Source organism: Rattus norvegicus, chromosome 6 (assembly GCF_021556685.1).
Source record: "Rattus norvegicus strain SHRSP/BbbUtx chromosome 6, alternate assembly SHRSP_T2T, whole genome shotgun sequence".
NCBI classification, from domain to species: Eukaryota; Metazoa; Chordata; class Mammalia; order Rodentia; family Muridae; genus Rattus; species Rattus norvegicus.
This window is the reverse complement of record NC_141539.1, coordinates 22,695,890-22,720,190: the sequence shown is the minus strand read 5'-3', so window position 1 is coordinate 22,720,190 and position 24,301 is coordinate 22,695,890. Positions and strand designations below refer to the sequence as shown.

Here is a 24,301-nt window from a genome sequence, read left to right as displayed (position 1 = left end):
CAACCAGAGCTTCCAGGGACTAAGCCCCTACCCAAAGACTATACATGGACTGACCCTGGACTCTGACCTCATAGGTAGCAATGCATATCCTAGTAAGAGCACCAGTGGAAGGGGAAGCCCTGGGTCCTGCTAAGACTGAACCCCCAGTGAACTAGACTGGTGGGGGGAGGGCGGCAATGGGGGGAGGGTTGGGAGGGGAACACCCATAAGGAAGGGGAGGGGGGAGGGGGATGTTTGCCCGGATACCGGGAAAGGGAATAACACTTGAAATGTATATAAGAAATACTCAAGTTAATAAAAAAAAAAAAATAGAAAACAGAAAGACTACTCAGTATTTCAGTAGAATATAGGAAATCCTAGAATGGATGAGTAAATAAATAAATAAGAGAAAAAAAACAAGGAGAGTTAATTGGTAAATTATAATTAAATCATGAATGCTTTGAAAACCAAAATATGACGTCTAACAATAGGAGTACATTTTTTTCTTAGCATGATAAAACAACTAATCTCTGAAGGAAATATCTCACAGTTCTGGGGCTCAAGGGCAGGGACAGCAGCATCAACTCAGGTCTGGTAGGATCTCTCAGAAGAGAGCAAGAGTGCAAGCCAATGGGCCTTCACATTGCCAGAGTTCAACCTCACTCTTGTGATGACCCACGGGAGTTCAAGCTCCCATGATGGTCACCACGGTCCCTTCCAACTGCTGTTCATGTGATCTCAGCCAGTCTCACCAGATCTGCACTCATCGAGGTCTCATGATCCTTAGGGACTAACCTCCCAAAATAATATTCAAACCACAGCAAGGAGTTTGTTCACTCATTCATTCATTCATTCGTTCGTTCATTCTAGATTCTGGGGATTGAAGCCAGAGCCTAACACATGCTAACCAGGCATGAGCTAACTTTGATGCTTTGGATCAAACCCTGAGCTTTGCACTTGCTAAGCCCATTCTCTACCACAGCTCTGCATCCAGAGCCCCTGAGGATTTTTGAGCAGAGAGTCTTACAGGCAGAGTTAGAACAGAAGAAGAGTCCTCGGGCAGAGGTGACTGCCGGCACTGCCACAGCTAATAGAATCTCATAATAGAATCAAGGATAAAAGTTAAGGTGGGAAGAAACGCTGGGGCGTGATTGACAGGGACATGGGAGCACTATGTGAATAAGTACAGGGTTTGGGGTCAGTGGCCGGAGGCAAAAACAGCACTTACAGAACTGCGCTAAAGGTATTCAACCCTTCAGCTTGCTAACACCTGCCACTTGGCTAAGCACACCTTCTGGGCACCCAGCCTGAGACAGTGAAGAAGGTTGGAAATAGGAAAGGAAGAGGGATGGGAAGGAGTCAGGGAAGGCCTCCTTCGTCTGAAGTCCTGAGGACTATTTAGGCCCCTGTGGCCCACACTGCAGTCCCAGGGTCATGCTAAGAATACACCTTAGAATTCTCACCCCAAACTGTCCAAGCAGCTGCTCAGTGCTGGAAAAAGCGTTCAAAAGGCTTCCCACCTCTTGAGGACTTGGTCCCACAGCCCGCCCTGGCTCTGTGGCTCCCTGACTGAGAAATGAGGGGCTTCAAGCTGACAGCATGTTTGAACCAAGCCAAAACTCTTTGGAAGCATGCAGCCCTGTGTGGCTGTACAGGGTGTGCACAGAGGGATCTGCCCTGCCCATGGTTGGGTGTCAGTGGCTCCAGAGACAGATCCTTGCTCACCGTGACTGGGGGTGCACACGCACCTGGCACAAACTTCACCCCTCTGCTACTCCTCCACACCCTCTGCTTGACAGTTTCAGGCCTCTTCTCACTGCTCTCCCACTCATGCTCTCCAGGGAAGGGTCCTTATTCTGTCTCACCAGTGAAATCACTCCGGATCTGTCCCAGATGTCTCTTTTCAGCCTTCAGAGAGATGACATTGACCTTCTGGTGGTATTCTACTCATGTCACCTACTTGCAGGAGTCATAAAATGACCCATAGGAGTTGGGTCATCTACAGTGGTCTTCCTGGACCCACTATTCATAATTGGTTCCAGTGCTAGGGGGTACCCAGGGCATGGCTAACAGCTGGGGCTCTCTGGTTGCACAGGGCATGGCTAACAGCTGAGACCCTTCCTGGAGAGGGTCTAATCAGGAGACATTGAGAACTCACTGCTCCCCTTCTTAGGATAGAATCCCACTGGATGTTAGCAGTGTGACTGTTATGATGCTGTTTTTTATCTCTGTAAAGAAGCTGGAACCCAGAGACTTAGATGGTTTGGGGATTACATAGCTAGACTGAGAGATCCTGTAAATGGAGAAATCATTATCCTGACTTGTATTCTCTCTGAAGACCCCACCATATAGTACACATCTCCAACCTAGTGCTCACACAGTGGCCCTAATTGAGCCAAATGGATCACAAAACCAACCCCAAAGTCATTAATCTGGGAGCCGAGGTGTGGGTGGCAATGAGGGGGAGGAGAGGAAGAGGCTAGGAGGGAAGGTGGTCCGAACACATTATATGGACATATACATGTAAGATGTTGTCAAGCAAAAGAAAAAAAAATCAAGAAAAGGCAAGTGCATCACCAAGGAAGTAAACTGAAGAGAGCTTTTCTCCCTGCTCTAAGAAGAAGCAAAAAGACCACAGAGCCATGACGTAGCACAGCCAAAAGTAGAACTCAACCTTCCAAGCCTGTCCCCAGTGGTCTGCTGTCCCTCCCTTCCCTGTGGAGGACCCTGGGTTCCCTTGTCTCATCCCCTTGTCCTCTGTGGACACTGTGTCTGGTGTTGTCGCTCAGCTATCTTGTTTGTGCATGGAGGAATCCACCGTGATATCTGCCTTCCTCCAGAGGGAATAACTTTCTAGCTAAATTTCATTTCTTGTTCTCTTTAGAGACAACCCTGCTACCCAGTTTAACCTTAAAACTCACATGAATTCTCAAGATCTGAAGACAGCTATAGAGAAAATTACCCAGAGAGGAGGCCTTTCTAATGTAGGTATGTGACCCAGATTCGAGTAATTCTTCCTTGTTACCATGGTGCACCTTCTATGTGGCTGTCTTATAATATTCTATATTGGAGGAGGTGGAAAAAATAACCCATCAAGAAGTGACACACAGCCTCTGTATCTTTCCTAATGTATTACCATGGATTCCGGTACAAAATGGTCAAAACGCTTGGGCCTCAGACTTCCTTCCCATCCAGGTCTTTGGTTGCAGTCACATTCCTCAGGCCAAGCAGGACAGCTGTTGTGGCTACTTCATGGCTGGCCTATAAGCTGCCAACCAGTTAGTACTAAATTTTATCACCAGTTCCACTCAGGAGGTCCTTCAGGGATAGCTAGTTCCCAACAAAGTTGTTGTAGTGGTGTCTTTTCGAAGAGGTGAGTCCCATGTTTGAAAAATGAGTCTCCTGCAGTGTCTGAACTTTCAGAGTGGTGGATACCACTAGAAGTTCAACCTCTAGTCCTCAGTGGAGGACTAGAACATCTCCAGAGAAGTTCCATTTTACCTGTTTACCCAGAGGAGGCTGGAGCAGGGGGATGTTCCCACACCAGCCAAGCCCAAAGACTGGAAGGAAGGTTGGTTGTGCTTTATGGAACTTCCAACCCCTTAAGGCCAAAGAAATTCAAGTGTAAGTTACAGTAGCTTGTGTAGGGGAAAGCAGTGAGCAGAACTAAATTCCACAGAGCATCCCTGAAGTTAGAGAGAGTCTGGAAAACGAGCGTCTTCCCTCTCCTTACCTCTGGAAGTGACCAGAGGATTTGGCAAATGCATAATCCTTCGCTACAGTGCAATGCGAAGTAGCCACTAACAGTCCCCAGATCCGTGTCTGTAAATCCACATCACCTGCCTCATAAGCACGAGAGGGGACTGCACAACAGTTCATCATTATACACTCGGGTTTTCAATGAGAAGAGCCTGGCAAGGCACTCAGCTCCCCCGATGAGGTCAGAGAGGCTTCCTAACCCAGGTATAACCTTTTCAGAGAGTGAGATGCTCTCCCTCTGCCTCTGGATCCTGCAGGGGTTCAGTGAACGTAGTAACTGAGGCACATGGGGATTTGGTCTGAGGAGGATAGAAAGGACTAAGGAAGCAAATGCAGCAGAGTGTTTAAAACGACCTCTCAAGGCACTGTTATCTTTTCCAAGACCAGAAAACCAGTTTTCAATTTCTGTCAACAAGGCCTTTTCATGAACCTGCTCCATCCCGAGTGCTGCCATGATGCCAGCACACAGCTCCAGCACCACGCCCTACGCTCCCCATTCTCACTAAAAAACAAACAGCAACAACAAAAAAAAAACGCCTTCAGAACCACCATCCAATCCCAGTGCAGAGACACCAAATACACCACAGTCTCCTCCGCAGAAGTAGTAGCAGAAACAAAGTAACGGTCCTTGCTTGGCTTTCGTCTTCTAAGCCTGGATCAAATGCATCAGCTTAGGGAACTAAAAAGAGGCTGGGAAGCATAAGGCACAAAGGACTATGGGTAGTGCAGCTTTCCAACCTCAGCCTTGAAGGTGAAGGGAATGTGTGCAAGGCTCTGATTCACTCCAGCCTGCCTCCATATTTAAGATTCATGGGCTCGTGTGAAATCATACGGCTTCTTCTTACAACGCATGCATTTTGCTACGGGTGCTTAATATTATCCTGGAGAGACTGCTGGGGACTTTAGAGCCTTGAGTTCTCAACAGCCGTGGTTTTCCATTAACAACGGGATCTCTGCAGCCAGTTCACACGGTTGTCCAAGATGCTTCTGTAGCAGCTTGGAATGTAACCACCTGTTTGTTGCCTTCAATTGACAGTGAAACAGCCAGGGGAGCCAGGATGCTGACCAAACCCAGAAGTGCTGAGTGAAATGATGTTAATGCTAAAGTCTAAACAAGATGAATTGAACTGTAACTGAAATGAGAACCCACCTGGGAATCTCCTGGAAACTGTGGCCTTTTACATATTCTTATAGACAAATGCACGCGCGCGCGCGCGCGCGCACACACACACACACACACACACACACACACACACACACATACACACAAACACCTCATATATATTATACTAGGATCCATAGATTCTCAGTTAAGAGTCATGCTAACTCGAAAGCAGTCAGTCATCATCTCAGTATGCTCAGGAGGACCTAGGACATTCAACAACAACAACAACAAAACAAAACAAAACAAAACAAAACAAAAAACTAGAAGAGCTATTCAAAACTGGAGCAGTAGGTTGAACCCGAGACCCTTACACAGTGTAAAATACACACATGAGAATGCCTGAGACTCCATTACTCTTCATGTCTGTGGCACTCAGACTCGATGAAGGAAACTGTTGGCCTGGAACTCTAGGTCCCAGGACCGTGAGTGACCTACAGAGCTGACCTGTCATAGCTAGGGCTTGAACCCAGCATGTCCCTTCCTAGGAGGGAAATCCTACCCACAGGCAGCCAGACCTGTGTCCTTGCTCTAGGATTGGAGAAAGGACATCACTAGTCATGGATAACAGCCCCTCACTCAACAGCTATAGCACTAGGCCCACTCGGGCTGTGAAGGGCCAGAATGAGGCTAATGTCACTCCAAATCAGCTCCTCCCATCCCTGTTCTCAGACACAGTATGGCCTTGTTTAGGGGCCTAATAAGAAAAGGTCAGCTAAGGGGCCCTTTGGATCTCATGGAAGTCTTTCTCCTCTGGACCCTAAAACGTTCTCTTTCTAAACAAGAGGCAATTAGAAGCTCTGGGCTTAAAAATGAAGTCAAGGAGAGACTGTGATGGCTGTACTGTGTATATGTGATATATATATGTATATGTATATACATATATATATATATATATATATATATATATATATATATATATATATATCACACACACACAACACTTGGGGCTGAATGAGTATGCTTTTCTAGACCTCTTTGTACTGCTGTGACCTGTTACCATTACCACTATCATTTCAAGCACAAATTTTCTTCTTCTTCTTCTTCCAGGCCGCGCCATCTCCTTTGTAACCAAGAACTTCTTTTCCAAAGCAAATGGAAACAGGGGTGGTGCTCCCAATGTGGCTGTGGTCCTGGTGGATGGCTGGCCCACAGACAAAATAGAAGAGGTGTCACGAGTTGCAAGAGAGTCGGGGATCAATGTCTTCTTTGTCACCGTCGAAGGGGCTGCTGAAAGGGAGAAGCAGCATGTGGTGGAGCCCAATTTTGCCAGCAAGGTACATAGCTGTCCAGTTATGGGGAGTGTCCCGGCAGCCGGTCCAGCACAGGATCTGCTGCACTCTGAAATGTTCTCATGACCTCAGAGCTGCTTTCTAGGGCCTTGGAATGTTCTCAAAACTCATAAGCATGTAGTGGGGCCTCCCCTGGGGAATCTGAAATTGTCCTTTCAAAGCCAAACTTTATTCTCACTTCAGAGCCAGCAGTTTGCAAGCAGAGGGGAAGAGCAGTGTCTCCAAACTGTCACTTAAACGTCCCCTTGTTCCTTTCACAGCATCAGAGGACCCAAACAGCCAGGCAGACTTTACACACACACACACACACAGGCTTGCAAAGAAGTCTACACATCCTATACACACATAAACACATGGGCTTACATATATGTATATGTAACACACACACACACACACACACACACACACACACACACACACACACTACAAGTGAACCCAATCAATCTGACAAACAAAACAAAGGAATTCTACACTCCCAGATCAGAACGGTCATACTCCTCTGCTCCTCCTGGAGGGCCCAAGGCCAGTGGCATCCCAGAATTATCCCCTGATACCCACATCACAGCTCTCACCCTCTGCTATTAATCAGGCCTAAACCACCCGAGATCTGAGACAGCACTCTGTCACTGGTCCGTTCCCTTTTGGAGTCTCCCCAGTTTACTCCTGCCAGTACTCTGGGGTCCTTGATCCAAATCCTTCCCCATTACCTGTTATAGCTAAGGCACTCTGCAGTGAAGGCCAACCTCCCTTCCTGGTCAGCTTGCTGTGACCTCCACATACACACTGTGTTCCTGCCAAACCGTGTCCCACCCACAGTTGGCACCACCACCGTCTCGCTGTGACTTTAAACAGGTTATCTGTGGGACTCCTCTCCACCCACTAGTCAGAACTCAGCTCTGTCTACCTAGCATCCATCTACCTAGGCTGTGGAAAGTTTCACGAACCCCGTTTAGGTGTTTTCAATCAATAAAAAACATTTCCCGGGAAAAACGTGTTACTTCTTGCTTAAACTAATTTTGCCATTATCCAAGTTCATTTGTAGCCACCAAGTCTGACCCCACCAGGTCCCCAGAGATTAGTAGGATGAAGAGTGATGACCCGCTTTTGGGACACGAGCCTAATCACTTCTAAGAACATCTAACCAACTTGCTCGGGGTCTTTTGTTTTCTGGAACAAGCTTGGTCACAGATAAATAAACACTCATTTGCCTAGAGGCAGGGTTCTGTGGCAGGCAAAACGTTGAGTTTATTCTGGTGCTCCAGTTCTCGGGGACTCAGAGACGTCTCTTCACAGCTGGCCCTCTGCTCTGTGATGAGGGGCTCCTGTGGCAACCAATTAAGGGACTGTAGGGCCATCGAGTGTGACTCCAACACACGTGACCCCTCGGTGACTCTGAATGCCTTCTGGCAGAGTACAGGGCTGCCCTGGAAGCATCCTGTTTGTGTATGAGAACAATAGCTTCATTTAGCCATCCCCTGCGATGGTTGGTACCCACAAAGCTACAATACGGCTGGCTTCCAGTGCCAATGAGTCGAGAAGCCAGTGGAGGTATAAATATAAAACTAAAGCCAACACTGCACATCTCCACTGGACCATTTTCCGCTGAGACAGGGTCCCAGCTGAGGGGAGGAAGGGGGTGAGGCCAGATGTTCTGGAGGGGTCTTGACCTCAGTGGTACCCAGCCAGGAAACTGGAATATAGAAAGGGTGCTCTGAAGGGTGCTCTAATACCGGAAGTAGAGCCCTAAAAAGCCTGCCTGGTGGTGAAGGGTGTTGTTGGCAGGCTGAAGGACTTGACTTCTGATCTGGACTAGATCCTTCCTTCCTCTCTTCAGGCAGTGTGCAGAACAAATGGCTTCTACTCCTTCAACGTGCAGAGCTGGCTCAGCCTGCACAAGACCGTGCAGCCCCTGGTGAAGCGCGTCTGCGACACTGACCGCCTCGCCTGCAGCAAGACCTGTTTAAACTCTGCCGACATAGGCTTTGTCATTGATGGCTCAAGCAGCGTGGGGACAAGCAACTTCCGCACGGTCCTGCAGTTCGTGGCCAACCTCAGCAAGGAGTTTGAGATTTCAGACACCGACACTCGCATCGGGGCCGTGCAGTACACCTATGAGCAGCGGCTGGAATTCGGGTTCGACAAGTATAACAGCAAAGCCGACGTCCTCAGTGCCATCAGGAGGGTGGGGTACTGGAGCGGGGGCACCAGCACAGGGGCTGCCATCCAGTATGCCCTCGAACAACTCTTCAAGAAGTCCAAACCGAACAAGAGGAAGGTAATGATCCTTATCACCGACGGCAGGTCTTACGATGACGTGCGGATCCCAGCCATGGCTGCCTACCAGAAGGGTGAGCACTCCTGCTATAAACGCGGGCCCAGAGGCATCTCGGAAAAGGCGGGAGGACCAGTGTCCTTGGTGCACAGGGAGGAACCGCCCTTTTTTTTTTTTTTTTTTTTTGTTGTTGTTGTTGTTCTTTTTTTCGGAGCTGGGGACCGAACCCAGGACCTTGCGCTTCCTAGGTAAGCGCTCTACCACTGAGCTAAATCCCCAACCCCCCTGGAACCGCCCTTTTATGTATTGTTTTTGTCTGTGACTTAAGAAAACATCCCTGTGACTTAAGAAAACATCCACAGGGAACTGGAAGGGTAGCACACTGGTTAGAAACTCTTGCTGTTCTTTCAGAGAGCCTGACTTCCATCCCCAGCACCACACGGTGACTCGCAATCATCAGGAACTCCAGTTCCGGATTGGGCGCCCTCTTCTGATCTCTGTGGGCACCTTCCATGAATACATGTACATACAGACAAAACTCATACACATAAACAGATCTTTCTTCTTTCTTCTTTTCTTTTTTAGTGTTCACAACCACAGGAAGAGGTAGAAACAGCATAGGGTCTCTGAGAAGAGGACACAGAATCAAAAGGATTCTGCTTAGTGGCTCCTCAAGTACCCAGAGCCTGCAAGCGATGGAACAGTAACTCTTTCTTTTACACAGTGTCCGCTAACGCCCCTTCCACACCGGCAGAAAGCAGCAAAGGGGGAAGTTGATTCCTCGCTTTATGGAAGATGTCAAACCCCTAGCTTTGTTGACTCCAAATTGTGTTCGTAACTTTTATAGACCAATAATGCTTTTTAAAATGTAATATGGAAAGCGAATGTTCATTTTTGTTTTGATTTTTGTTTTCTGATTTTTTCAGGGAGATTTTTTCTATCTGACTCAGGCGTGCCTCAAACACAAAATCCTCCTGCCTCAGCCTTCCAAGCACTGGGATTATAAGTATGTGCCACAATACTTAGATGAAAAATACTATTTTTGTCATAACAGTCAGTCTATTGCTGTGAAGAGACACCATGACCATGGCTACTTTTATAAAGGACAACATTTAATTGGGGCTCGCTTACGGTCTCAGTCCAGTCCGTGATCATCATGGCGGGAAGCATGGCAGTGTGCAGGCAGACAGGGTGCTGGAGAGAAGGAGCTGGGAGTTCTATATCTTGAACCACAAGCAGCAGGAAAAGGTTGAGATGCTAGGCCTTTCTTGAGCTTCTGAGGACCCAGTGGCATTGAATTAGGAGTCCATTCTGAACCAGGATGGCCCTGTTGCCACCTCTCTCTTCATTATGGCTGTAAAAGACCCTAGGTTAAAATAAGGCCAAAAGACTATAAACTCTTAGGACAACAGCTACATTCATTCGTGGTTGGTGCTACAGTGTGGATAGTCAAAGTGTTTGTCAAATAACTGGTCACACTGTTTATTTCTAGAAACTAGAGGACTCCTTGGGGTTCTTGAATTTGTTTTCCTTGGCACATTTCTGGTCTGGGGTGCCCAGAAGGAAACAATGCCTGGGGGCATTCGCTTCACGCCATCTTTCGTCTCCACAGGGGTGATCACCTACGCAATAGGCATCGCATGGGCTGCTCAGGACGAGCTGGAGGTAATTGCCACGCACCCTGCCAGGGACCACTCCTTCTTCGTGGATGAGTTTGACAACCTCTACAAATTCGTCCCCAGGATCATCCGGAATATCTGTACAGAGTTCAACTCGCAGCCTCGAAACTAAGTTGGGAGCAGACAGAACAGCAAATGCTGTCTCACTGATCCTTGGGACCATCCCCGGCATGGTCCGTATTTGGGGTTGGGGGGATGAGGGGGCGAGGGATGGCTCCGAGAGAGCTTGGGAAAATGCACTGGGTGTGATTACTCTGCCACTGGTGGTGTAAATGCTTCAGAACCTACCAGTCAAAAGGCTGACTGTCAGCTCTCAGGTTGGGTTCAAATCCTGCATCGCCTTGTGTGTGCTGAAGAGTCCACATTTCCACAGTTGTTTTCTAAATACGTATCCAAAGGAGAGTACAGCTCCTATGACAGCAGAGGAGGGAGGGTACAGCTCCTATGACAGGAAAGCATTGAGCGTTTATGGGAAGTTTGTTTACGTTTCTCATTAGAACTCTGTAACTGTCCATAAGTTTCTTTTTATTGTGTTCTCCCTTTTTTTTTTCCTTTTTTCTTTTTTGTCCTGAGAATGTGGGAACTGCTTAAATAAATGTTTCAAAGAATTGCGTGGACATTTTCTAATCACGTGATGTTCGTCATGAGGCCATACTTCACTGTTTCTTTTCTTGCAAAACAAAACAGAACAAACCGGAAGTGAAGTGGGAGGAGCCTGATTGAGCTTCATGGTCACGTCCTCACCCAAGGACACATCTATTAGCTCGTAAAATACAGATGCAGAGCATGCAAGGGAGGATTCAGAGATGGACAGGAGAGTGCATGCCTCTAATCCCAGCTACTCAAGACTGGGACAGGAGGCTCACAAAGTTTGAGGCCTGACTAGTCGATTTAACGAGGCCCTGTCTCAGAATATAAAATAAACACAGAACCGGAAGGAGTAGGGTGTGGCTCAGTGATGGAGTACTTGACCAACATGCAGAGGGTGCTTGCTTTTAACCCCAGAACTTTAAAAATATTCAGAAGGTTCCTTAAAAAAGATGACTACATTTTATTTTATTTTACGAAAATATGTATTGTGCTGGAGAAATGGCTCAGCCATCCTGAGCACGAGACACTCTTACAGACAACCTGGGTTTCATTGACAGCACCTCTGAGGCAACTCACAACCATCTGTAACTCCAGCCTGCAGAGGATCCATTGTCCTCTGTGACCTCCAAGGCTATCAGACCTGCCTGTAGTGAACAGATACACACATGCATACTTGTACATATAAAATAAAAACAAATGAATTTTTTTTTTACAGTATGTCGACTGATGCTCTGGCTAGAAGCAAGAAAGCAATTCCCATGTCAACACCTGGGCCAAATATTTGCATTAATATTTTTTAATTTTGAATTCTTTATAAAGTAAGAAATTTTGCAAATAAATAAAAACATCACATCAGACATTGGGTCTGGTTAATTTTGGTGTGCGACATTTTTATTTTATAAATTGAGGCTGTTATCCAGCAAGTGGGACTTGACTATGTTGTGGGTTTGGTCTATCAGTTATATTATGTTAACTGCGTTCCCAATTTACCCGAGAATCGCACACTGGCTTGTGAGACGCTGACAGTCCCTGTTCCCAGTAGATTCTAATTGGTAAAGAAAGTTGCTGGTGGCCAATGCTGGGCAAGGAAACAAAGGCAGGACTTGGAGGTTCCTGGGCAAGGGACACAAGGGAGAAAGAATCACCATTGCAGGGGAGGAGAAGTTCCCGGCCTGAGAAGCCTGAAAGCTGCGGGAGATGCATACAACCACATAAGAATCAGGGGAGAGCGGCCCAGGCCCACTCCCCTGACTGAGTCTGGGGTAACAGACATGAAGTATATAGATTTTAGTAGGAATAATTGAGGGATATCGGAGGGGAGGCATTAGCAACCTGGAAGTTTGGGAGTGACCCGACTGTTGAGCTGTTTAGGGCATATTAAAAATGGGCTCTGTGTGTGTGTGTGTGTGTGTGTGTGTGTGTGTGTGTGTGTGTGTGTGTGTCTTTCATTCACAAATACAAAACATTTTGGACTTTAGAGTGGATTAATCAACTTCCACTTCAACACTAAGCTTACCAAATGTCTTTACACCCACACACAATACAACACCAGTTAAACTAATGTGGTCTGGGCTGGGAGATGGCTCAGTGGGTAAGGTACTTGCTGTGCACGTAGGAGGACCTGAGTTTGGCTTCCCAGCAACCACTGAAAAGGTGAATGGATGGTCACACATCTCTACCCTTAGCAGCAGAGTAGACACAGGCAGCTCCTAGGGGCTCACTCACCTGGTGGTCAAAACAGCTCCATATTCAGGGGGAGATGATCACAATAATATGTTAGCAAAGCCACTGAGGAAACATCCTGATATCAATTTCTGGCTTCTATATGTGCCTATGTGGCTGAGCACACAGTACACACACACACACACACACACACACACACACACACACACACACCACTTAACTTCTGGGTCACAGTAAAGAATCTATTAAAAGGTATCAGCAATTTAAGTCTCCTAACCATAAAATTTGTTTTGAAAACCAATCGCAAACATTTTTGCTTCCAAATTTCAAAGTATGAAAACAGTTTTTTCTGGAGGAGTTTGCTCATGGAATTACATGGATGCTCTATAAGCGGCAGACTCAGCTAAGACTAATTAAACTACAGAAGGACGGGGAGCAATCACTCTGACTGTCTTTGTCCACGAAGAGAACATACACAAAGGTGCTGGCTTGGTGTTTGTAAAACTCTCCCCATGAGTTCCAAATGCTCAGATGTTTAAGGCCTTTATATTAAACACTATAGCATTTGCATATGATTTCTGCACATCCTCTCTCCCGTATACATTATATCTAGATTAGTTATGATACCTAATATGATGTAAATGCGTATTTCATGGGGCTGAGGAGATGGCTCAGTGGGTAAAGTACTTGTCACACAAGCATGAAGACCAGAGCTCAGATCCCCAGTCCTGAAATAAATGCCACTAAGTGTGGCATCAGGTTTCTAATCCCAGGACATGGGTTGTAGAGACAGGACACCTGTAAGAAGCAGAATAGACACTCTGGCTGAGTCGTTGAGGTCCAGGTCCACATGAGAGACTATCTCAATGTATACGGTATTGTGAAATTAAGGAAGACATCCACATCAGCCTCTGGCCTCTATGCACATACATATGCATGTACTCCTCTCCACATATATATCCTACATGTGTGAATACATATGCATGGGACATAAAATTTTAAATTATATACTACTGTATTGTTGGAGAAAATAATGTCTTGCAAATATTCAGTGCTGACAGAATTTTTTTTTTAATATTCTTATCCAAGATGGGTTGAATCCATGGATATGAAAAACCAATTATTTTCCAGGGGTCTTAACAAAAAAAGATTGTCACCAGTAAATGAGCATTTTTTTAAAAATAATGTAATTTTAATGTTTCAGTACCTTCATTCATGCAGGAAAAAACTACCCCAGATTAGATGATCCTTCCTGGTTTAAATCTGCTTGGCCCAGGGAATGGCACTGTTGGAGGTGTGGCCTTGTTGGAGGAAGTGTGTCACTGTGGGGGTGGACTTTGAAAGACCTTCCTCCTAGCTTCTGTTTGCAGTTGGATCAAGATGCAGAACTCTCAGCTCCTCCAGCGCCATGCCTGCCTGGATGCTGCCATGTTCTCACCTTGATGATAATGGACTGAACCTCTGAACCTGTCAGCCTATTAAATGTTGTTCTTTATAAGACTTGCCTTGGTCATGGTGTCTGTTCACAGCAGTAAAACCCTAACTAAAACAGTCATCGATATTTCTTTCCTTATTGCTGCGATAAATGCCTGGCAAAAGCTTCTTTGCATTTAGAAAAGAAAGGTTCACGAAGGGTTAATGAGAGGATACGTGACCCACTGTAGTGGGAAAGCAAGGCACCAGGAGTGTAAGGTGACTACTTACACTGTGTCCTTAGAAAGGACACAGAGAGAGGAAATCCTGCTTGCTTCCTCATTTTTCACCTTTACTCAGCCTGGGACCCCAAGCCAAGGGAGGATGCCACCCACACTCACGGTCTGTCTTCCCTCCAACTTAAACCCCTCCGGAAGTTCCCTCGAAGGGTGTCACCTCTTAGGGGATTCCAAGTCCAGTGAGGTGAAGATGAACCATGACAGTCACCTGAGTGGCAGGTGTATATGTGTGTATATGTATTTAGATGGAGAAATGACACTTCTTCCGAATGGGCCACTGACTATGTGGTGCCAACAATTACAGGTGTGTGCTGGATAGAGGAAAGAACTTCAGGACGTGAAGACGCTATGAAGCTCTGATGTCATCAGACTTGTCTGTGCATATGTTCAAATCAGCAGAAATGATGACAGGAGTCAGATTGAAAGGAAAATAGTGATAGTAGCTATGGTATTTTCAGCCATTGATAGAAGGTTCTGTGAGAGGACAGCACTCACAGAACAAGACTACAACCAAGAGAGCTAAAGGGAATGTCTTGGTCAGGGTTTTACTGTTGTGAAGAGTCACCAGGACCAAGGCAAGTCTTATTAAAGGACAACATTTAGTAGCCTTACAGGTTCAGAGGTTCAGTCCATTATCATCAAGGTAGGAGGGTGGCAGCGTCCAGACAGACATGGGGCTGGAGGAGCTGAGAGTTCCATCTCTTGTTCTGAAGGCAGCTAGCAGAAGACTGGCCTCCAGCAGCTAGGGTGAGGATCTTAAAGCCCACATCTACTCCAACAAGCCCACACCTTCTAATGATGCCACTCTGTGGGCCGAGCATATACAAACCATCACAGGGGATGAACGTTTGGAAGAAGCAGTGGGGACAAACGAAGTGAGGGGCTATGTCCTCTGCCAGCTTGGCCAAAGAGGAGTCTGATGGAGAGCGTGGTTGAGTGTGCACAGAGTAGTTGGGAGATCCAGATCTTGGGGGTGATGGAATTACATGGGTAGGGGTGGCAATGGAGAGAGATTGGCTTCAACACCACTATGGCAACCCAAGCCACACCCAGTGCCATAGAGACAGGATGACTTTGAAAACCCAAGAATCAGTCATTCAGACACAGTCAGAACCAAAGAAGCAAAGTGTGCAGATATGGAGAGAAGGTATGTTGGGGGTGGGGACTCATTTGGCAACGCTTTGCTGGGAGTTAAGACCTGCACACTCCTGCTGTTCTGGTCTGCATTTCGCCTCACTCTCTAGAGACCCCAGGCTCTCCAGCCAATCTCTTAAAGCAACTGTACCTTTCACAATGTGTTCTTAACAGGAAATATATATATATGCACACACATGTACATATACATATACATATACATCATATACATACACATACACATATACATATATACACACACATGTACATATACATATACATATACATCATATACATATACATCATACACATACACATACACATGTATGCTGACCTTTTCTCTCAGAGAAATGAGCACAAGCTTCTCTGGTACCCATGCCATCTCAACTCCATTCCACCTAATTTTCCCACTTCTGAGAAACTGACAACCCCTGGCAGAAGTTTGTTTGCTAAGGTTGAAAGCTTTGCAGCAAGGATCTAAAAAAAAAAAAAGATTGGTTCATACTGAAAAAGTTCAGATATTTCTGTTTCGGTTGGCTCTTTAAATAACCCTTTTTGAACAGGGCAAGTCCATCATCCTCATCTGCTGTCTCGGGGACCAGTGCAAGTTTACAGAAAAGACAATCTTCCTGTGTCCGAGAAACTTTTTTCAGCTTAAAAGTTTTCAAATAATGTAATTTTCCAGTCAAAGTCCCACGAAGGTCTCCCATTAGATTACAATATCTACATGAGTAAGAAGGAAATATTCTTGAAAGGATGAGTTAAATCGCCTCGGGACGAGACATTTATTCAGCTGGTGTCTTTGGGGAAATTGTAGTCCAGTGCTAAGCACAGACAAATGAATTAAAAATCTATAATTACTATCATGGGGTTATGCCTTGAATGCGTGACTAGCCATTACAAAGAATTTCATTAGAAATAAAATGGTAGTTATGCCCAACAGTGACTGTCATAAACTAAGCATTGTGTCAGGACTGCACATATGAACTTGCCTCTACCATTCGCTGGGGAAGTCTTCTTATTTGGAATTAAAGACCATTCCTCTAAGGCAGTGGCTCTCAACCTTCCAAACGTTGCAACCCTTTATTATGGTTCCTCACAACCTATAAACCTATGACCCCACAACTGTAGAGAGCGGCGCGGCGAAACAAAGATGGGGCCGACATCCAGCCTTGTCTGGATATAAACGACTTACTGCGCATGTGCAGGCTTGTCCCCTTGCTAGGGCTCCCTCTAGTGGTGAACAGCGGTACTGCACATGTGCGGTTTATTCACCAGGTGTTAGTTGACCGTTAATATGCTAATGAGGTGATTCATTCTCCGCCAATCCCTGGAGGACAAGTAGTGGGGTGATCCAAGCCCCACCAATCCCTGAGAGATAATTAGCATACTGCTGTCTATATAAGCCGAGCGATTTTGCTGCTCGGGGTCCCTGTTCAGAAGAGCTGTAACACTGAGAAGAGCTGTAACACTGAGAAGAGCTGTAACACTGAGAAGAGCTGTAACACTGAGAAGAGCTGTAACACTGAGAAGAGCTGTAACACAGTAAAGGCTTGCTCGCAGAAGAATCCTGTTGCCGCGCGTCGTTCTTGCTGGCGGGACATTGGGCGCGCGACACACAACCATAAAATTATGTTCACTGCTTACTTCATAACTGTGAATTTGCTACTGTTTTGAATCATAATGTAAATATCTGATATGTAGGATATCTGACATGTGGCCCCCAAAGGGGTTCCTTGGGAACCACTCCTCTAAGGCATGGTGCTGTCCAAAGCCATGGACTCGGTGTATGATAATATGGCCTGGGTATGAATAGTCCCCACGGAGACTCCTGTGTGAGAGGCTTGGTCCCCAGCTCATGGCTCCAATCAAGGAGAGATGATTGGATCACAAGGCTCTGAACTAATCAGTAGGCTAATCTGATGACGGATCTATAATCTGGTGTCATGGTTGGGAAGTGGGGCCTAACTGGTAGAGGTAGGTCATGAGGTGTGCCTCTCTCTGTCTCTTTGCTTCCCAGGCTCCATGATGCTTTGCTCCACCGTGATGTTCAGCCTCACCACAGCCCAGAGACAGGAGAGATGACTGTTAGCTGAAACCTCTGAAACTAGGAAACAAAGAACGTCTAGTAACTAAGACTCCAGCCCACCGTGCTTCTAATGACAGTGACATAAGATGACCGAAGTGGCTGCATCAGACATTCTCCAGTCAGCTGGAAACTCCAGTAAGATGGCACCTTTAATACCATCAGGTACACTCTCCGGACTATTACCAGGGACACTGAGAAGAGTGTGAAATGTCTGATACAAACACCCCTTTCTCCATCACTCTCCCTGGTTATCTGACCAGCCACCCTGCTCTCACTTCTTCAGGTTGACCACCCTGATCTGTTGCCCACAGTCCCACGAAGTCCCTGCAGGGTTGATAGAACTCTTACCCATCCTTCAAGTGTCAGTCTAAATGCCAGCTCCCCTTCAGAGCTTTCTCTGACTTGCTCAGAGAGACGCAGGCTCTCTCCTGACCTGCTACTCTCCACAGACTCCTGTGATCCCTTCTCATTAGAGGACACAAGCATTACCGTGGACACAAACTCAAGGAAATGAAACATTGGCATTTGGGTCACTTGAGAGAGACATCGGATGATGGTGCCCGACCCAATGGCACACGTAGAAGCAGAGGCAGGCGTTTCTAGAAGAAATAGGATGGATGAGAGAGAGTCTAATTCTTCTCTAGTTGCTTTCCTTTACTGTCCTCATGTCCTTCTCAGGTCCCTTACTACGTAGCACATTCACTGTGTTTCTAGGACAAAAGTCCTTTGCAGGGCTCTACCTCAGGGCTCCACTGGTCCTTCCATTTTCATCCCTGAGGACGAAAATCCTTCTTGTGTGATCAGATTTAATTTTCATTTAATAGACATTGCTAGCGCCCATGACATGCCAGGCAAAAGGATTGATAAGAGGAATGAGACCTAGACCTTGACCCAGGAGCTTACAGGGTCATACGAGAGACACTCAGCCACACAGACATGTCTTTGCTAATGTGACAGGAGGCTGGCAAACATGGAGAAAGTTTCTGGGCTGGACTTTATGGAAAAACCCCATTTCATTCAGGAGAAGGAAAAATGGAAAAGGTATCCAAGGAAGGAGGTAACAGGAGCAAAGAGGAGGCTGTGTGAGCTGTGAGACAATGGTGTGAGCTGTGAGACAATGGTGTGAGCTGTGAGACAATGGTGTGGGCTGTGAGACAATGGTGTGAGCTGTGAGACAATGGTGTGGGCTGTGAGACAATGGCGTGAGCTGTGAGACAATGGTGTGAGCTGTGAGACAATGGTGTGGGCTGTGAGACAATGGTGTGAGCTGTGAGACAATGGTGTGAGCTGTGAGACAATGGTGTGAGCTGTGAGACAATGGTGTGGGCTGTGAGACAATGGTGTGGGCTGTGAGACAATGGTGTGAGCTGTGAGACACAGTGTGAGCTGTGAGACAATGGTGTGAGCTGTGAGACAATGGTGTGAGCTGTGAGACAATGGTGTGAGCTGTGAGACAATGGTGTGAGCTGTGAGACAATGGTGTGAGCTGTGAGACAATGGTGTGAGCTGTGAGACAATGGTGTGAGCTGTGAGACAATGGTGTGAGCTGTGAGGCACAGTGTGAGCTGTGAGACAATGGTGTGAGCTGTGAGACAATGGTGTGAGCTGTGAGACAATGGTGTGAGCTGTGAGACAATGGTGTGAGCTGTGAGACAATGGTGTGAGCTGTGAGACAATGGTGTGAGCTGTGAGACAATGGTGTGAGCTGTGAGACAATGGTGTGAGCTGTGAGACAATGGTGTGAGCTGTGAGGCACAGTGTGAGCTGTGAGACACAGTGTGAGCCGTTAGGCAAGGGTGCCAAGTGAGACTGGAGAGAAAAGTGGGGCTATGGTGTGTGAGACCCTGAGGACTAGGGGTCTCTCTGTTGCACAGAACAGAAATTCAGTTCACAGTAGCTCAAGTAAGAGGTGGGGAGGCTGAACCTGGAGTAACTTGTCATCTCCAAAGCCAGAGACATAGCCGAGTGTCAGAAACAGGATGAGGGACAGGAGTAAGATAGGTCACCTTCTTGTCATACCTCTCTCCACAACTTCTGGAAATAGACTCACAGCTCTGCTGAGAGACAACGGAAACTTCCGTCTACTGAGGGACCAACCTCAAGATTGAGCGCCCCAGCAGGACCACCCAGATTCCCAGCTGGTGCTCATTTTATACAACCATAAGTTTGTATTTATTCACTTGAGACGGGATCTCACAATGCACATCTGGCTGATCTAGAATGCCTACGGAGACCATGCTAGCTTTGAACTCATGGAGATCTGACTGCCTCTGTCTTCCAGGTGCCGAAATTAAATGAAAACCAAGCAACCATCACCCAGTGACCACTGTAATTCAACAAGCCTATTTTATCCACCCTGAGATGGTCTCATTATATAGTCCAGGTTGGCCTCAAATGTATGATTCTCCTGCCTCAGACTTTCAAGTGCTCAGCCTAGAGGCATGCACTGGCAGGCCCAGCTTAATTAAGAAGCTTTGGGAGTCCAGGAAGCATCAGGCTGAGTCTTGTTCTGCCTTGTGTATTAACCAAGAAAGCCAATGTCTGCCTCTCTAAAACGACACGTCACTACCCTTAGCCCCCCATGATGACAACCTCTTGCTTGTTGCATATTATTGATTCTGCAAAGCTCTTCCTATGACCAGGGAGACAGACATCATTGTTCTAGGATCCGCTTCTCTCTCTCTAGGAGGGCCCCACTAAGGAAAGTTATTGAGCCACCAGCACACAAAACAAAATCAAAAGATCACAATTTCAAGACAAAAATTCCTTCCTTCTTTCATTCCTTCATCCCTTCATTCCTGTCTGTCTGTCTATCTGTCTGTGCTCTAATTGAAAAATACTGAGCTGAACTTTCTCCCTGCCTTCCCTCTGACACAAACCAGGCCTGTCAGCAGAAGGTGCCCCAAGTAAGCCATCGCTGTACTTGGTTTGGTAGCCAAGACTCTGCTAACAAAGACATCTCTTTTGAATAGCTCCTTTCCGGGACCCCTCCAGCCTCACACTTGCTTGAGGCGAGTGGCGTGTATTCAGGATAATGGCAAACGGGAATCTGGATTCCCTACAAAGGCTGCCCTGGTGCATATACCCATAGGGGCCAAAAGCCACAGAAACCACACAGATGCTGTCACAAGACCTGAGATCAATTTCATTGTTGTCCCGCTGACATCCACAGGCATCTGCAAACCCACTTCCTGACATCACCCTATTGATTTTTACCCATTGCCTTTGTTCCCTTTGGAACTGATGAAAGGGAGTTCCTTTCCCACCTCAGCAGGAGAGTTGTGCCACATTTTTAAAACAACAGGGGAAGTGGCCCAGAGGTTTCAAACTGCTGTGGTAATCACAGGGTAAGGTATGCACCAGGCAGGGTTGGGGATTTAGCTCAGTGGTAGAGCGCTTGCCTAGCAAGCCCAAGGCCCTGGGTTCGGTCCCCAGCTCCGAAAAAAATAAATAAATAAATAAATAAAAATAAAATAAAAAATAAATAAATAAAAAACACACCCTTGATCCTAGAGGACAGCTGCAGCATGGAATTCTCCAGGGTGGCCTCCCAGCCCTGTGGTCCAAGAGAACATCTACCTCCTTATTTGTGTTTTTGGAGTGGGCATTTTTTTTGCAGTAGAAGAGCTGCTTGACCTCCTGGAGACCTCAGAAGTCATCAAGGAGCACTTCCGGCAAAATACTGGTGGCCCAGTGTCAGCTTCCAGGGATGCTGCCGGTGTAGGCCGCAGCCAACACGGCAGGGTCATCTGGGTTGTTCACAAGCAGATCTGGAGCCTGCCTGGATTCTGCAGTGTACTAGTGTCAAGTTAACACCACTGAGTGGTTACCGTCCATGTGACTTCCCGTCCACTGAGAGAGGCCTCTTCCGTCAGGGAGAGGCCTGACTAGAGTGCCCTGCCCACTACAGCACTGTTTCTGTCTCCCTCCCTGCCAGCCACCGCCAACCCACTCATTTGGGTGACAATAGCATCTAATCATCGGCTTCACTTACAAAGCTCGGCTGTGGGCCAATCAAGTGGCTTTCTCCTTGGCATGTCATTGAACACACACAACATCCCTGCTGTTGAAGAAATGCTTTTCAAAACCTCCTTTCACGCTTTTTCTAGAAGACGTGGATCTTGAGTGTCTACCTACTGTTGGGGTCCAGGAATGGCCACACAAACCACTCAGACGCCTCTCTCAGTCAAATAGGGATGGTTTATTGAATGCCACATCCCAAAACTGATGGTTTATTGAATGCCACATCCCAAAACTGATCAATCAGGGCCACAGGTCAGACCAAGGAGATGATTTGCTGTTAAGTCAAGATCCTATAGGGCTTCTAAAGCCTGAGATCTACAAACATCTGTGCCAAGACATTTCACCGATCAGGACTTAGCGAAAGAGGCTTCCTTAGGGGCACGTCTGTGTTGTGCACTCACTCATCCCATTCCCCTTCCTTGTGGTATCCAACTGTGGCAGGGGACTTGTCTAACATTTATGTCTTAACTTGCCAGCCAGGACGTCAGTTCCTAGGAACTTAAACTTACTCGACCCCCACCCAAAATGAAAGTCTAATTTCAAATCGTTTCTTATATTGGGGCAGGTGTCTGTATTCTGTTCGGGTCCATCCCAGGGGCAGCTTATACAAGCAAATACCATAAAAGCTTACACAGGGTGTAGGAAGTGCTACTGGGTGGTTGGTTCAGGTCCATACTTATTGTGTCTAATTCTTCACAGCCGTTCTACTGACTTCTATAGTCATTGGTTTCCAAGAGCACAGAAAATAACAGAATATGTAATCAGCTTGGGCATGAGAAAGTTTCCTAGTAACAGCAGAAACAACCTATGAGAAAGTTTCCTTATAATATTAGTAATAGCACCAAATGCCAGGCTAGACCAAGTAACAGTCACCTAGACCTTAACATTCCGTCAAGGACTTGATATTTTACCTAGACCTTAACATTAACCACGGCTGGGAGTCTACCATGGGACAAATATTATTTTTCATAGCTCGTTATGTCTTCAATGAGTGCCCCTTGCTTTCCAAGGAGGACATCGAGACACAGAGGGGGAGTTAACTGAGCTCACACAGGTAGGAAGGAAAACTGTCCACATTTCCTGACTGCAGGTTCAGTGCTGCCTGACTAGAGTGCCCTGCCCACTGCAGCACTGTTTCTGTCTCCCTCCCTGCCAGCCACCGCCAACCCACTCCTGCTCCTCTCCCTCCCCAGGTCTCCTCAGCTCCACACACACATCTGTGTCTCTTCAGATAGGTTCTTTTAAAGTTGCTCATAGAATAACCGCCAGTGTGTGTATGTGTGTGTGTGTGTGTGTGTGTGTGTGTGTGTGTGTGTGTATGTACTCATGCGTGTGTGCTCTGAGTAGCTCAAAAGTCCTCAGGAAAATCACTCAGAGGGCCTCTCATCACTTTAAAGAAAACATAGCTCATTAATGAATACACGTCTTTGAATTTCAGGGGACTCTGAACATTTGCAAGAACAAGGCATATTAGAAGCAGGTAGCTCTGAGGAATTTTTTTTTTAATTGACGTTAGCTTTTACAGGGACTTTGGCTAGTTTCCTTCAGTGTAAGACTCTTGGGGACCTTTCCCAAACCCAGCTCCCACCATAGAGCATGAGGGGAAATGGTTCTGTCTGCCTCAGAAGCCTGGAGACTCTGAACCTCTACATTGGTCACAGGAGCAGCTGGCCTCTGACTCTAGCCTTGAGGGACCAGCAGAGATGATCTGAGGAGCACAGCAGGGGAGACAGTCGGTGAAGAGGGGTCCCACAATCCCTTCTGCCTCACAAAGAACCCTCCTCAGTCTCCCTGGCTTCCATGAACCTGGGACTTCTCCCAGACCCCTTTCCAGCAGATGGCTTTGGGCTTACAGATGGAGCCTCCACCCTCTCCAACCGGATGGCCCCGTCACTCCTATGCCTGTCACCTGGCTCCTTTTGTTTCAGTGTTGTCCTAAGGGACATGGAGCTGGCATGCTTACTGTGAAAGGAAGAAGCTATCTGAGAGCCCTTGGGTGCACTGTCTCTTATCCTACCCAGCCTGCAGCAGTGTGGCAGGCCACCCAGTGACAGGGAGCTTGGCCACACAACAGCCACTGTGGTCTCTGTTGCCCTAGGAAGTGCTGGCAGCCACATGGTGTCTGGGAGGTTTCTGATGGCTGCCATTCCTATAGTGTTTCGCCCACGTCAACAGCAGGTGACCTGCCAGGGAGTGGCCATGTGCAATCAGAGTCTCTCCCTCAACCTGTGACTTGCCAACCGCACTCACTTATTAGGGGTGCCCGCTCTCTCTCTCTCTCTCTCTCTCTCTCTCTCTCTCTCTCTCTCTCTCACACACACACACACACACACACACACACACACACACACACACACACTGGTCTGGGACTGACTACAGCAAAATTTTACCTTAGGAGGTCAACGTGTTAGAGACTCTGAAGGACCAAGCAAAGATTCTGGGGACATAGCTCACTCTGAGAAGAGATGTGAAGTGGTCCACGAGGCAGCTCTCGCAGCCTGTGCTTCCCAACTCCTGTTTTCATGAACAGGCAGTGGATTGAAGAAGTGCACTGAGGGATTAAAAGAACTTTCTTAGCTTTCCCTGAGTGAGGCACTGTCCACAAACCGTCTTCATTTCCTGGAAAAATACTAGGGATGGAAAAAGTTAGTTTGCCTTTGGGTTGATTTCTTTTCCAGTGAGGTATCTAAATAAATCACCTGGAAGCAGCCCGGTCATGGGCGTTTCTGAACTAAGGAGTCTTTATAAGTGTAGCTTTCAGTCAGCTGGTTAAAGAAACTCCTCAGTGACGTTTCTCATCCAGGGCCAGCCCGTTAACAGCTCTCCTGGCCTTTGAGGGTCAAGGCCAGGAAAAAGAAACCGAGAGGTCAGCCCCCTCCTGCGTGCGACCCTCTCAACTGCTCTCACATATATTATCCCAATTAAT

General features: G+C 46.9%; 1 protein-coding gene across 1 annotated transcript in view; it reads left to right on the top strand.

The window, feature by feature from the left end:
• Window positions 1–10,751, top strand: part of Vit (vitrin) — a 118,868-nt gene extending 108,117 nt beyond the window's left edge. The window contains 4 exon segments of the mRNA NM_001431887.1: window positions 2,864–2,967; window positions 5,951–6,177; window positions 8,027–8,540; window positions 10,077–10,751. Of these exon segments, the coding sequence (NP_001418816.1) occupies window positions 2,864–2,967; window positions 5,951–6,177; window positions 8,027–8,540; window positions 10,077–10,255 (1,024 nt within the window). The 3' untranslated portion in view covers window positions 10,256–10,751.
• The last annotated feature ends 13,550 nt before the right edge of the window (window positions 10,752–24,301 follow it).